This window comes from Aptenodytes forsteri, unplaced genomic scaffold (genome assembly GCF_000699145.1).
Source record: "Aptenodytes forsteri isolate BGI_AS27 unplaced genomic scaffold, ASM69914v1 Scaffold17, whole genome shotgun sequence".
NCBI lineage: Eukaryota > Metazoa > Chordata > Aves > Sphenisciformes > Spheniscidae > Aptenodytes > Aptenodytes forsteri.
Genome location: NW_008795027.1, coordinates 972,925 through 986,945, shown reverse-complemented (window position 1 = coordinate 986,945; position 14,021 = coordinate 972,925). Strand labels below are relative to the sequence as shown.

Here is a 14,021-nt window from a genome sequence, read left to right as displayed (position 1 = left end):
ACAAGTCTTATGAGGAGCGGCTGAGGGAACTGGGGTTGTTTAGCCTGGAGAAAAGGAGGCTGAGGGGAGACCTTATCATGCTCTACAACTACCTGAAAGGAGGTTGTAGCGAGGTGGGTGTCGGTCTCTTCTCCCAAGTAACTAGCGATAGGACGAGAGGAAATGGCCTCAAGTTGCGCCAGGGGAGGTTTAGATTGGATGTAAGGAAAAATTTCTTTACTGGAAGAGTGGTTAAACATTGGAACAGGCTGCCCAGGGAAGCGGTTGAGTCACCATCCCTGAAGTTATTTAAAAGATGTGTAGATGAGGTGCTTAGGGACATGGTTTAGTGGGCATGGTGGTGTTGGGTTGACGGTTGGACTCGATGATCTTAGAGGTCTTTTCCAACCTTAATGGTTTTATGATTCTATGATTCTATGTGAAAAAAAAGGGCAAGGAACTGACGATCACTGGAAGCATTAAGTGGCAAACTTTCTGCCCTAGCCACCTGCTGACATTTGCAAAGAGATTTTCACAGGGAGGAAATTCAGAAATGCACTTTAAAAAAAAAGACAGAAGGAAATTCAGGATGGTCTTGATGTTCTGTTATTCTCAAAAGCAGTGGGGACCTGCAGCTGCTAGTTTTTATAGCCCTCAAGGGCCAACTTTTGGTACAAACGGTGGGACATAAACAAGATGGAAACTGTTTGCAACATGGGAATAGTGCTCTGTATTTTGTAAAAGTTGCAAAAGCCTAACCACAGGGAGCAGAAAGAAAGAGATTTAATCCAGTAATGGAAAGGAAAGGGAAGTACAGAGTGAAAAAGGTGAAACATTTTGCTAGCTTGTCACAGCTAATGTGAAATGGCATAGGAATGGAAGCACCACTTTTGAGCATTGTAGAAATGGAAAAATGAGATTTTCTTATCAACTGGAGGAAACATGACTGAATAGATTATAATCTCTGAAAGAAACAGATGTAATTTACCTTAAATTACCAAGTCCCTATCAGAAAGAGACCTATTTACGAAATAAACAGAATAACCAATACAAAGTGGCTATAAAATTCAAGACAAAAGCCCCCTTCACTGTACTTGCTTAACCACTCTTGACAAATCGACATCAAAAGACCCACTAAAGCTAATCGGCTGTTACATTATAGTCACTTGCACATGAAAATGAACTGCTTGGCTGAAAATACCAGCACCCACTTTTGGGGACGTGACTCCTTTTGGCACAGAGAATATTACCCTGCAGTAGTTACTCTGCTTCAACGTAGCAGAAGATGGACTTGGTTGTGATGGGAATCCACATGACAGAAAATGACTGCCAGTACTGGAAAAAAGAAAGGTTTAATATTCTCAGTGTTAACTCCGCTACAGAGGGAATTCCTTTGGTACTTCCTTACTTCCCCAGTGCAGTGATGACGACATAGAAACGAATCACAAGCATTAGGGCTGTTTGGGGCTCATCAAAATGACGTATCTATAGAACCTTCCTCAAGAACATCATCCAGCACAGCTCGATGAGGCAGTACAGAACGCAAAGACAGGCTGCTAGCAACATGAGCAGCCTGATACAACTAGTGATTTCTCAGCCACAGGGGAATCTTACAGTGGAGGGAAACTGAACTTTGGCTACTGTTTCACTAGAGGAGCGCCAAGCACTCTAGAGGGCAAGGTAATCAGTAAATGGCCATTTAGGGCCTAGAGGCATGTCATTCAAGAGGAATTTGTTCAAACTAATTGGCTTTAGACAGAAGTGGTGTCTCTCATCCCATTGCCATAGTTTTCAGTCCTATTTAGAGCCTCACAGAAGAAAACAGAGATCAAGGAGTGAGAGGTACCAGGGAGATCATATTTCAAGAGTTCTTGAGCAGGACAGTACTTTACACTGGCTGTTGGTTTCTGAGTCCCCAGTCCTGCTTCAAGACACGATAAAGAAAAATTTGAGATGGTGAGCAGAAGATAAAGTGTTTTCTTACCAAAGTTTCCCAAGCTGTTCTCTCTTGTATCTACTCGCATCTCTAGGGCCTTCACTCGCTGCAGATCATCTACCCCTGTCAAAACTTTCTGTAAAGATAAGCAGAGATATATGTGTACTCTCATGCAATAAACCAGATGACACAGGAGCAAAAAGGTGTAGAAAGGCTTTCAACCCATGCTTTGTCAACATATACTCCAGGTCAAAATGGCTAGGCGTGCGATCACATTGAAATAAGTTTAGTATTCAAAGATCTTTCTTCCTCGTAGCTCTGAATTATTCTAGTCTCACATAACTTCTACATTGCTTAAAGAGTCAAGGCTGAGGGTTACATTCAAGCTGCAAATCAACAACAGACCTACATGCCAATTAACTTCATTTAAACAGTATGTCCATGCTTTAAGATTGGCATAAATCTTGTACTAATCCTCAGCAGATAGGAAGTGTTACCCTTAAATGTCACCCGTAAACAAAAAGGCACTAGGTAGTAAAACTCAACAAAACACCCTGTTTAGCCTTTTAACCCAAAACTATGAAAAAGAAACATGATTTTAGCTCAAGCAGCTCACTTTTCTGAAAGAAGACAACACTAATTACAAGAATTACAAATTCATTTGAAAAGATCTAGGCAATGCAAATAGAAGCCTCCAAAATCTTTCATTATTTTTGCAAAATAATAGGATCAACCACTGCATTAAGCAAGGGTGTGTGTGTGAATGCAGGATCTTTCCTATCTTATCACAGGATCTTTCCTAATATCCTAAAGTCTGTGTTGATACATACATGTAGATTTTGCCTTGGCAGAGGTAAGCAGGACAGAAACAAGCAGAAGCTATACGCAGAGGAGAGAGGGAAGGTCTAGAACAGCCAGTGAAAACTACAGCAAGGCTGTGAAGTCCTAAGCCGCCAGGCTGCAATTCCACAAGCAGCTAAAGCAATCTCATGTTACCACTGCTCTCATCCCCTGTTCCTTCCTGCTATGACCCAGCTCCTCCCTCCCCAGCTTCCACCATCCAGGCTACATGTCCCACCGCTTCCTTTGCATCAGCTTTGGGTGCTTAGTGGATCCTTCCATGCACGAATTCAACAAAACAGACCAGGAGGGAACTGTATCCTTTCTTCCTGATGGGTTAGTGGTTCATGGAGGAATCTGAAACACTCCTTGAGAGATGAGAAACAAGGCTTTTGTGTCACAATAAAGGCCTGAAAGAGTTGATGCATAGTGATACAACTGCTAAATTTTCACCTTTCTGTGTCAAAAGAGTTAGGATGTGGGGCTAAAAAAGGCCGCTTCAAAGAAATGGCTGACTCTGGCATCAGTGTCTCCTCCTCAATGATGCAATCAACAGCATGGGTTGAAAGAAGTATTGTCACCTGCCTTTTGCCCCTCTATTTAAGATGAAGGCAGGAAGTCATTCAACAACCTCCACGTACAGGAGACAAGTTTTCTTACTATTAAGCAGTTACAACATTCTTTAGTTTGTTTAATAAGGGGGAAATTATTCACTAGAAGGGAATGTGTAGAACCACCTCTGTTTATGAGTTTGGGGAAAAAAAATAACCACAAGAACATCCAGTTAATTTTGCAGGGAAAAAAGGGTTGCAACATTCCTGCTCATCAAGTAGAATCTGTATTGCGCACAAGCGACTGCAACTTCATTCACTCTGATGGTTCCACATCCCCTTACAAAGGACCAAACATAGTCCGAGCGTAACTGAGATGACAGTTTAAAAGGGCATGGTTTCCTGAAAAGGCTGAGCATCCCTCCTTGAAAAACTGGCTCCCTTTGTAAGGTCTTGACTTGGACTCCTAACAAACAGAATTATCTGAAATCTTCAACTGCTTTTGAATTGTCTTTAAAACATTGTGTTTAAAATTATTTTTAATCTTATTTTTTTTAACTGTTATTTTAAGCAGGCTGAGCCTAAGAAAGCTTCTAGACTTTCTTGCCTCTCCACTAGAGTATGAGAAACAAAGGTCTAAGATGAAAACTTGGGAGTCCCCAGTGGCATCCAGAAATTTACTTTCTATCCTCAGATGCAGCCACCACAAAAATGGTTTTGCTCCTGCAAAGAAGGCAAGCTTACCAACTACAGACTGCTTTCTCCCCACAAGTAAACACAAGGCCCTTCACTGCAAGACACATTTTGCAGTAATCCTTTTCAGCAGATGACACTGTCTGTCATATAGCACGAGAGTACGTGAGAAACGAGAGCTAGCTGATGTCCTGGCACACAACCATGCACCCGGATTGCTGGATTTGGACACAAGTTATTGTCATTAAAGGAAGCTTCTTCTGAAAAATACCTCCTCCCTCCCCATCAAAATAGTCTTAAGAGGGTACATCATTAGAAGACAGAATAGGATGAGGTCTCAGAACAAGTAATAAGCTTAGGGTCATACTTTGTCAGTAGAGTAGCAGAAGGTCCTGGCACCACAAGGAGCCTTTGACTTTCTTCTTTTCTGTCTGCAAGTTCCCTGCACGCTGTCCTTCCCCCTGCTGTATTCTAGACAGCCTCCTTTCAAAGTTCTGCTCCTTGTTCTCCTCTTTCAAAATCCAAGCATAAAAGCTGCATAAAGTTATATTCTCTCCTCTTCTAGGGTTCCCTATTCCTCTTCCTCATACCAGGGATTACCAGTGTGCTTCTTTGCCCTCCTTTTCCTCTTCAAGATCCACCATTTGTACTTCTTCCCCTGTCTGAGAGATGAACTGCTTACTGCATCCATATATTGTACTGCAACAGGCAGAGCTGTGGCTCCAGTGCTGGAAAGGGTTATTGGCTGCCATTACCAGCTCTTTGAACTATAGTTAGCTGCCTTGAAGCATGTGCTAACCAGATGCAACAGACTCCATGTGTTCTCAGTCCCCACTTCCCTGTTCTGCTTTTCCAAGAGTCTCTGTGAAAATCGCTGTCCTACCATCTGCTGATGCTGAGGAGATGCTTGGAGAGTTTGGAACCATGGGATGCAAAAGCTATCGTACTGCATGAAGGAAACGAGAAACGCTCTCGGGTTGAGGATATGAGCTCATTTAAAGGCACTAGAAGCACAGAGACCCCAGGTGTTGATTGCAAGCTACTTAGCAAGCAAAAGGCCAGGGCGGGAGTTCAAGAGAAGGTTATGTGGTGAACGGTTCATGTGGAAGATAGTTAGGACACTCCTACTCCCTAGACACCTTTCTTGGCATACTGGTGCAGTTGGAAGTGTGATACGTCTCATGTGTCACAGCTAAAATTCTGGCACCAGGATTGGGGGAGATTTAGGAAAGGACGGGGAAACATTTAAAATAAAGATGACACATATTTAGCAGGATCTCCCTTTTATGTTGTTTAATTTCAAAGCACAGGAACCTTCACCAAAATTTGAAAGGAGGGATATTTAGGAAGAATTTTGCTGCTATTGGGTAGCAAAAGAAAAAAAAATATCATGGCCAAACACACTGAAGGGATCATCAGCTTGGACAGAGAGATGTCTGGCACCACGCAGGCAGAAGTGATGCTAAGGTGCTCTGCATCTGTTCACTCCTAGGGCCATGCCAGGTCTAGGACAGGCTCCTGCCCCAATTCAGAGCTGTCCCACTGTGGCTTCAGGTAATGACTGCCCGCCCACAGCTCAAAGGGCTGTTTTGACAGCCAGGGACAGTAGGTCTCTCTGCCTGTGCCCCAGGAATGCTTACAGACATGAAGGTGCTGTGCCATCTACAGATTTCTTTGGCTGTTTACAGCTGCTCAGCCTCAACGTAGAGCAGACAAAAAGGGACCAAGGATCTGTTCTAGGCAAAGAGTTGGATATACTCAGAGTTATTTTACACCAAAGAGATACCTCGAAAAAACTAACTATAATTCCAGGCTGATTGTTGGTGTCCAGGGAGGATTTTGCTTGCCACCCATCTACTGCCCAGCGAGGCAGGTATCAGATAGAGAAGAAGGATGTTTTCTGAAGAATCAAACCTTGAAATCTTTCTGGCACATGATGTTCAAGGTGTTCTGACAGCTTGATTCTGGGCAGCAAGCGTTATACTCCACCCTAAATTTGTTTATTTGAAAGGATAAATTTCCATGGTAAAGCACTGCACAATTCTTTGAAGATGAGTAAAAGATAAGTAAAACAAAGACGGATAAAATTTGCTTTACATTTTTGGACCTCCTTCAAAATAGGAGTAAAACTATTTTGCAGGAGAACACGCAGAAGCTATTGGTAAATAATTTAGCCAGTATTTTAAGAAGCAACTCCATGATGGCTCACAAACCATTCCCATCATGCAAAATGTCTGGCCAATATCTAACTGGAGAGTGTGCACTAGCTTGGAAGGCTTTTCCTCTGACTGACAAGAAGAGCCAATAAGTATTCTGTAAAAAATTGCAAGTGAAAAATACTTCAGTGCTTGCAGAGCTTCCCAACTGGCAGAACAGTCACCTGGGGATGCTGGGAAATCCAGTTCAAGTCCCACTTGCAGCTCTCTGTAAATTCCTTAATTGGCAAATAATATCTGTTCAATTAAAGCTGGTGTATACAACTGATTTCTTCTCTCTTCCCTAGATTTTTCACATACTCTAAGAGAAGTGGATATGTTGCTGAAGAGCATGTTGCGTGCAGCTGTCAGAGAAGCATTTCCAGCTGCGCGTTTATTTTGCTGATCCTGGTTAATTTGGCTAAGACAGGAATTCCTGAGTGGTGAGCTTATTTTCTTTTAATACTACACCTGTATGCAAATATTAGATTCATGTCCATTCATGTGTTCATTGCTTTTTGCAGGGATTTTATTTTAAATTCCCAACTCAAGTATAATCTCTCCCTGCACAAAAAAAATGTTGCTACAAGTATGACAAAATATTTCTTCTAAGAAGAAAGTACTAGAACATTAATAAGGTTTTGAGTGATTCTAAGTCAAGGGATTTTCAGTGAGAGGGAACAGAACTTCCCTGTGGTCCCATATGCAGTCTTCCTTTCAAAATGGCTACATGCTGCCAATGCCCATAATTGCAATATTTAGCTGTATTTCACTACTTTCTGCATAAACATACAAATACATTCTTTTCTCAGCTCAGATGAAGAGATCAGCTAGGTGTTCGATCTGTGACAAAGATATCTTCTCGACTTGAATGGAAAGTGTAGATGAGGGCAATAATTATGAAACTTAAGTGGTGGTGGATTCATTAGTAAAAATGTCTTTATTCTCATGCCGAAGCCTCCAAGTCATGCCAACAGATCTACATGGAGAGACCCCTGCCTAGTCTTGCCATCTCCAGTTCAGCTCCCCCCTGACCCATGCTGAGGATTCACAGCACTGACACCTTCTCTTTTTAAACCAGTATTAAGGGTCTGATGCTGCAAGTTGCTGGGAGATCTCCTAACTATAGCAAACTTCAAAGGGCATGTGGGGCACCAGAAACTATATGGGAGGTTTGCTGATCTCCCAGAAACAGCCTGTATCATTTCTGTAGGAGGAAACAAGCTCAGTTTTAACTATGTGCTGAATTAACGTGCAGGTCAAGAGTGGACAGGATAGTAGATATTCTTACATGAATTTTTGCTTTAAATTTGTTTTAAGAATTTACTTTCCCTCACATAGATATAAAAAAAGTCATACCTCAATATTAATTCTTTTTCCTATCTAGCAATTAGGTGCATAATAAGTAGCTACAATCATTTCTCAATGTTGTGTCACTGAATATGCAAAACTCAAGACTGTAATCTGCCATTTTATGTTAGCTAAGCAGCTGTGACTGTATGCAAATGAAAATCTGTTTTTTTCATACAAAGGCAAGCATATGTGTGTGTATGCATATAAATACAAAGCTTCCTGATGTTACAATTTGAATGTAAAAATCATCAGATGCCTAAGTAGCAAGATGAACACTAATATAACAACTACAAGCCTTCACTGTAGTAAAGGCATTAGTGTTAGGATAAGAACATATAAAAGGAAAGCTCTGAGACTAAATGACGCTTTGTAATTTTTTTCCTGTTCACAGTATTATGTTTACTACTATCTGTTACCTTGAGCAATCTGATTTAACTTTGAAACTAGCTGTGCTTTGAGCAGCAGATTGAACTGGAAGACCTCCAGAGGTCACTTCAAACCTTCTATTTAATTATTATTTTAAAATGATTACACAATTCTAATGAAGGATTCAGCAGATCCAAATTCAGTCAGTTACTTCCATCTCCTTGACTCCACTTAATTTATCAAGATTTTGCACTTGTTTCCTTGATCTCCAATTTTTTTCGCAAATCCATTTAGCTTACAACTGAGAAGAAAACTTTCTGCCAAGGAAAAAAGGAAACGATTGAGTCATTTCAGCAAGAATCCAGTCTGTTGTTCCAGGACCCTCCAGGATTTTCTTCTCCCCGTGAGGATGAGTGCATACCATATGAAATACACCCTAACCTCCTGAGCAACAAAACTAAACACCACTTCCGAACACATGTTCCTAAGTTTAGAAAACATGATTAATTGGAGCAGGATCAATAAATAGCTAAATAAGAAGAATACTTCCTTCTCTAAAGATCATGCACAAACATGATTAGTTTTGATAACGTGACAATATCTGGAAGACATTTGACCTTGTAAAATGAGTTTATTCTCAGAAGTGGAATGCTTTTGTGGAAGTCAGGAAAAGACCCTTTGCAAATAGCAGGGAGAGGGTGGGGGTTAATAGAACAACACAAAAATCTGATTCAAGACAGGTGGAGCCCTTAATTTCAGTTCCTACACACTTAATGAGAAATCTGTGCCACAGCCCTAATAAAGTTAAAAATTAATTGCAATGTATTGCTCATTAATAGCCAGTTTTCAGAACAAAGGGAGAATGGGGAATTTGCTCACCCTGGTATTCTACAACATCCAACAACAACACGTAAGCACAACACAAGTACAGGCAGAGCAGGGAGCTGGAAATATTAATAGGACAGGTACAAATGGAAAAGCAAGAACGCCTATTCATATAGATGAAGATTAAACAGTACAACAGAAAACTGACATTGATACTAGCAGAAAGAATAAAAAGAACATCTAATGATACCAATCCTTGCATCAAAAGCTTTTGACCTGTAGCTTGGATGAAGAGTATTCAAATATAAAAGGGCATTACACGACATCGCAGCAAGAGAAGTGGCAGCAAGCAGAAACTACAGAAGATGTGATTAACATAATGGGGATATGGAATCACACAGGATTTCAAAGTGAACGTTATGCTGAAACAAGGCCACAGAAGACCACAAACCCTGTAGTGAACGAGCGTAAGATTTAAGTGAGGTGAGATGAGGATCTGCTATGGAGAGGAAGAGAACGGGCAAGGGACCAATGGTTTTGTAGAAATTGTCTTATGTGCTACAGGGTCCAAGAAGGCAAAAAGGAAAAAAAAGAAAAAAAAAAAAGAAAAGAAGAATCAGTTTAGTCAAACTTTCTTCTCTTTGGAGGAAAACAACCTGGCAACTGGAAAAAAAGTGAAGGAATACAAGTATCACACCTTTTAGACAGTCCTTAATAATGAGGACTGCTAATGTAGACTCCTAATGTTTACACTACTAAATAGACTGCTATCCCCCTAGAAAAAGGGCAAAATGTCCTGGTTTCAGCTGGTATAGAGTTAATTTTCTTCCTACTAGCTGGTACAGTGCTGTGTTTTGGATTTCATATGAGAATAATGTTGATAACACACCAATGTTTTAGTTGTTGCTACGTAGTGCTTACACTAGTCCAGGACTTTTCAGCTTCCCATGCTCTACCAACTGAGAAGGCTGGAGGGGGCACAGCCAGGGCAGCTGACCCAAACTGGCCAAAGGGATATTCCATACCATGTGACGTCATGCTCAGTACATAAACTGGGGGAAGGCTGGCCGGGGGGGCCGCTGCTCAGGGACTGGCTGGGCATCGGTCAGCAGGTGGTGAGCAATTGCATTGTGCATCACTTGTTTTGTATATTCTTCTTATTACTATTATTGTTAGGATTTTATTTTATTTCAATTATTAAACTGTTTTTATCTCAACCCACGAGTTTTTCTCACTTGTGCTCTTCCAATTCTCTCCCCCATCCCACCGGGGTGGGGAGAGTGAGTGAGCGGCTGTGTGGTGCTCAGTTGCCGACTGAGGTTAAACCATGACACAAAATTAGTAAAATGTGCAGGTAGAGACAAGGCCTCAGGCTGCAATCCAAGGCACCCAATCTTCACAGATTCTGCACAGCTAGACCCTCCAGCCTCCCCGAGCTCAAACCGAACTGGTGCAAGACAGAACATTGCAAGTGCAAGGAGTAAAGCTGAGTATGTATCTCAGAACAAAAACCTTTCTCAGGAACCTCCATCAGGTGTCCAGAAATCTGCCTAAGCAACACTGCAGAACTGGGGCCTATGTCCTTATTTGAATGTAAAATAATTTTACTTTAATGAGCATGTATTTTAAAAATCTATTTGTTTCCTTCCCAGAGCACTTCAGCGAATACAACAGTAACTCCTAAAATATTCACAACTAAAAGACAATCAAGAAGATATTCAAGTGTATTGATTTAAGCAAAACAACCTTTCAAACCATTTGGTTATCAACGGCATGTGGTTCCTTAAAAAAACATGCATGTGAAAACTTGATTCGGATTAAATGTTTGAACAGTGTCTCTATTTTTACATTTGCAAATCCAGAGAAAGTAAATTTATGGAAGCAGCAGTTTCCATTTGATCAACATAAAGGTCAAAGAATAGATAGATTGGATATGTTATTAAAACAAGCTATAAACATTGTTAATGTTTCCTTGACAATGTCATATAATTTTTCCTCTGAGCAGGAAGTATCCCAGCTATGCCAACACAAATGTCGGGTTCCAGGGCCAGGAAATAACTGTGTCCAGAAAAATTAGTAGGACAGTATGCATCCATTTAAAAGACTCTTTGAAATGGAATTCCTTACAAATGCTAAAACACACAATCTTAAAGAGGCAAGGCTCAATTAAGTTCAAGTGGGTACATATGAATAATAAAGTTTTTTTTCCCATTTTTAAAAATAGCCTAGAATTGTGGGAGAATTTAACTTCTGATCTGTATTTAAAAAAATATTACAAAATAATGAACTGCAACATAATGGGATGTGGGTAACATTGCCTTACATACACTTTTCTGCTTACAATTTACTGTGAACTAAAAGCAGCAGAGCTTCAGAAAGAGAAGAATTTCATGCCAACAAAAGAACTTCCTAAGGGTTTAATTCAGAGTTTATTGAAGTCAGAGGGCAGCTGTTTTGGTTAGTCTAATGGGCTTTGGTTCATGCCCTAAGAAAACAGACTAATCTGAGAACTTCCCATTGGATTTATACAGGGTATTGTAGGCCACAAACACATTAGACTGGTCAAACTCTATGCCAGATTTTAAAAAAAGACCAAGAAGTTGTCAGAGGTTCACATGAGCCAAAGGAAAGTGAATGGCATAGATCATAAGTTCATATATCAATTTTTCTCCAGAAAGCTTAAAATATACACTCAAAGTGATTTTTTGCATCTCCAGACATTTTATAAACACTAAAAGACTTAGCTATTAAGGGAAGAGTAGTCCTGAGAACAACTTGCTGTCTAATCTACAGCGCACGGTTGAAATTGTGATTGGTGTATACTTAGGGAGTGGCGTAAACCTGCAGATGGAATATGCCCCCTGCAGAAGCTAGTGCCTCTCCACCAGTGCAGTGGATGCACAGAGGATTACGGACAACGCGATCACCACTCTGCCTGCTGGGAGCATCCAAACCACAGCCTTGGCCCCATCTGTCTTTCACTAATTTCTATCCAGCTCTGCAACACAGAAAGCTGCAGCTTCTCCCCTTTACTTCTGCTCTCAGTTCTCCGTTCCTTTAGCAGGGATAAGTGAGGTTATTTTCTCAGCTCCTACACGTCCCAGAAGATTTCACCCTTAATTAGGCCTGAGCAAATACAACACAATATGCAACCAAGTATTCCTTCACGAGAAATTTCAGCATGTTACTCTCTTTCAATAGGCTGCATGCCAAAATCATTTCCCCTGGTCAAAAAGGAACATGGCTTTCAAATGTGCTTTGAAATTTCACACACTTTGATATATATAGAAAGTACTTATAGCACTTGCAGAATATTTTAATTAGCTTCTTAGCACGACAGAGGATTTCACTAATTCAGAAAAAAGTTGTGCTTTTAAAGTTACATTTCCAATCTCTAGAACAAGGTTAATCTAAAAAGCTTTTTCTAATGCTAAGATTCAAGGTACTTCAGATGGCATTAATGAGATCTGTTTAAATTATAATTATGCTACTCATACTTTTCTTCACGCTGCTTCAAGAAAACTGGCAATAAAGACAGCAGCATTCATGCTGGGAATATTTTTGATATGAAACAAGGTGAAAGGAGGACAAACATTTGATAAATTTCCATAAGAGAATCTACTTTATGCAGAAGTCTAACTGTCAGATATGCAACAATCTGCAATCATCACAAAAGCAGCTGGAAGGTTAAGTTAATACAGCTCTGTATATGCCAGTTTGCCTCTTCTACTTCATTAAAAAGTTGGATGTCTACTCACCAGTTTCCTGGGGGAAAGGTATTCATCCATAAGTAGCTCTCCGTCATCTTTAATCAGCGGACTGGGATTTAGGTTGCCTTGCCAACTCAAATCAGTCACCCGGACTGCAGCTGAGGCCGGATGAGAAACTCTGCCAGGATTCCACTTCAGGTCCATCTCAATATGCTTTGAACAAAAGGATAACAAGCGGTCTGATTTTTTCCCCGTATTTACTATTTTCCCTGTAGCAAAATCCATTTTGACTTCCACTGCAAGACAGCAAGTGCCTATGGAGATACAGGTTTCTCTAATCAGAAAGAACCCAAAGCAATGCATCACGTAACATATATTCTTCCTTTTCTTCACCTTCAAGAGCTATCCTAGTCCCACATCTCATTCAGCTTTGAGTGTAAGTTTTTTCAGCGAACTATCGTTTGCAGTTATACAAAAAGCCAGGCATACCTATGGCTCTGTACAAAGAAGGCAGTCAAGTACAAACAAGTTAGGACACTAGTCCTTTCCAGTCTTCACTACTCCACTCACCCTTCTCCCGTGGCAATGAACTTCCTATCCATATGGGCCTCCTACCTACCCATCCCCTCTTGAGAAATGCGAACAACACTCAGCAAAACTCTGCTGGGGTCCAGGCTGCAAGTGCCAGCACCAAGACACATTACCACTTCTCTCCAGTGTTCTGAGCTCTGCCTGTAGGTAGCACGGACAGCAGCAGTCTGTATTTGCTGTCCTAAATTAAACGTACCTGCACTGTTACTGACTGCCCCCTGGGTCAGGCAGGCCATGGCTACTGACTTCTAGTTCTGAAGAGAGTCTTGGAGAAAATAAAATTAAAATACAATTTAAACAAAACTGTGTATGCTTCAAGTGAGGAATGAAATCCAAAGTTTGAAGATGAAGCACTTCAAAAGTGTCCATTCGTCAATTCCCAAAGCTATTCCTTTTCCAGAAATATTAACAATTAACTTTAAAATATGAGAATAAGCATATGTACACCCGTTAGAGTCAAAAAGCAATCGGCTGTACCCGAGTGGTACAAGCATTACTATGATTTACACAGCTATTTACTATGACTTGGCAGCAAGGAAGTATCACAGCTGGAAACATTGCTGTAAACAAAAGGCTAGACTAGAGAAAAGCCTTCTCGCTCTGCTGAAGGGACACCTGCAGTTTTTCTCTGTTCTCCACTGTGAAGTGATACTTATTCTTAGTGCTGGAAAAGTAATTAAATAATCAAGCTAATCATAACTGGCTGACAAGGCTTCAGTGGTGGCCAAGACCTGAGAATTACCACCTTTATTCCCCCTCATACTAATAAACAGTTAAACAGAGAAGTGATTTCTGTTAGGAAAAATAGAAGAAGTTCTGACTGCTCAGCTAGTCATTTCTACTCAAGAGGACTGACCGGTTAGTAGGTGAAAGAGGTTTACACCAAAGAGACTTCTTGCTCCAACTATTTGCTTCCAGTCAAAAGTCTTCATCTCTGCACTAGCAAAAGCAATTCAAAAGACTTAGTACTGTCAGAAAAAAT

General features: G+C 40.7%; 1 protein-coding gene across 1 annotated transcript in view; it reads right to left on the bottom strand.

Moving 5' to 3' along the window:
* Positions 1–12,658, bottom strand: part of LRRC56 (leucine rich repeat containing 56) — a 55,696-nt gene extending 43,038 nt beyond the window's left edge. Inside the window, exons 1-2 of the mRNA XM_009276024.2 lie at positions 12,497–12,658; positions 1,964–2,051 (exon numbers count right to left, since the gene is read on the bottom strand). Coding sequence (XP_009274299.1) covers positions 1,964–2,051; positions 12,497–12,652 — 244 coding nt within the window. The 5' untranslated portion in view covers positions 12,653–12,658. The remainder of the gene's footprint in view (positions 1–1,963; positions 2,052–12,496) is intronic.
* Between the last annotated feature and the right edge of the window lie 1,363 nt (positions 12,659–14,021).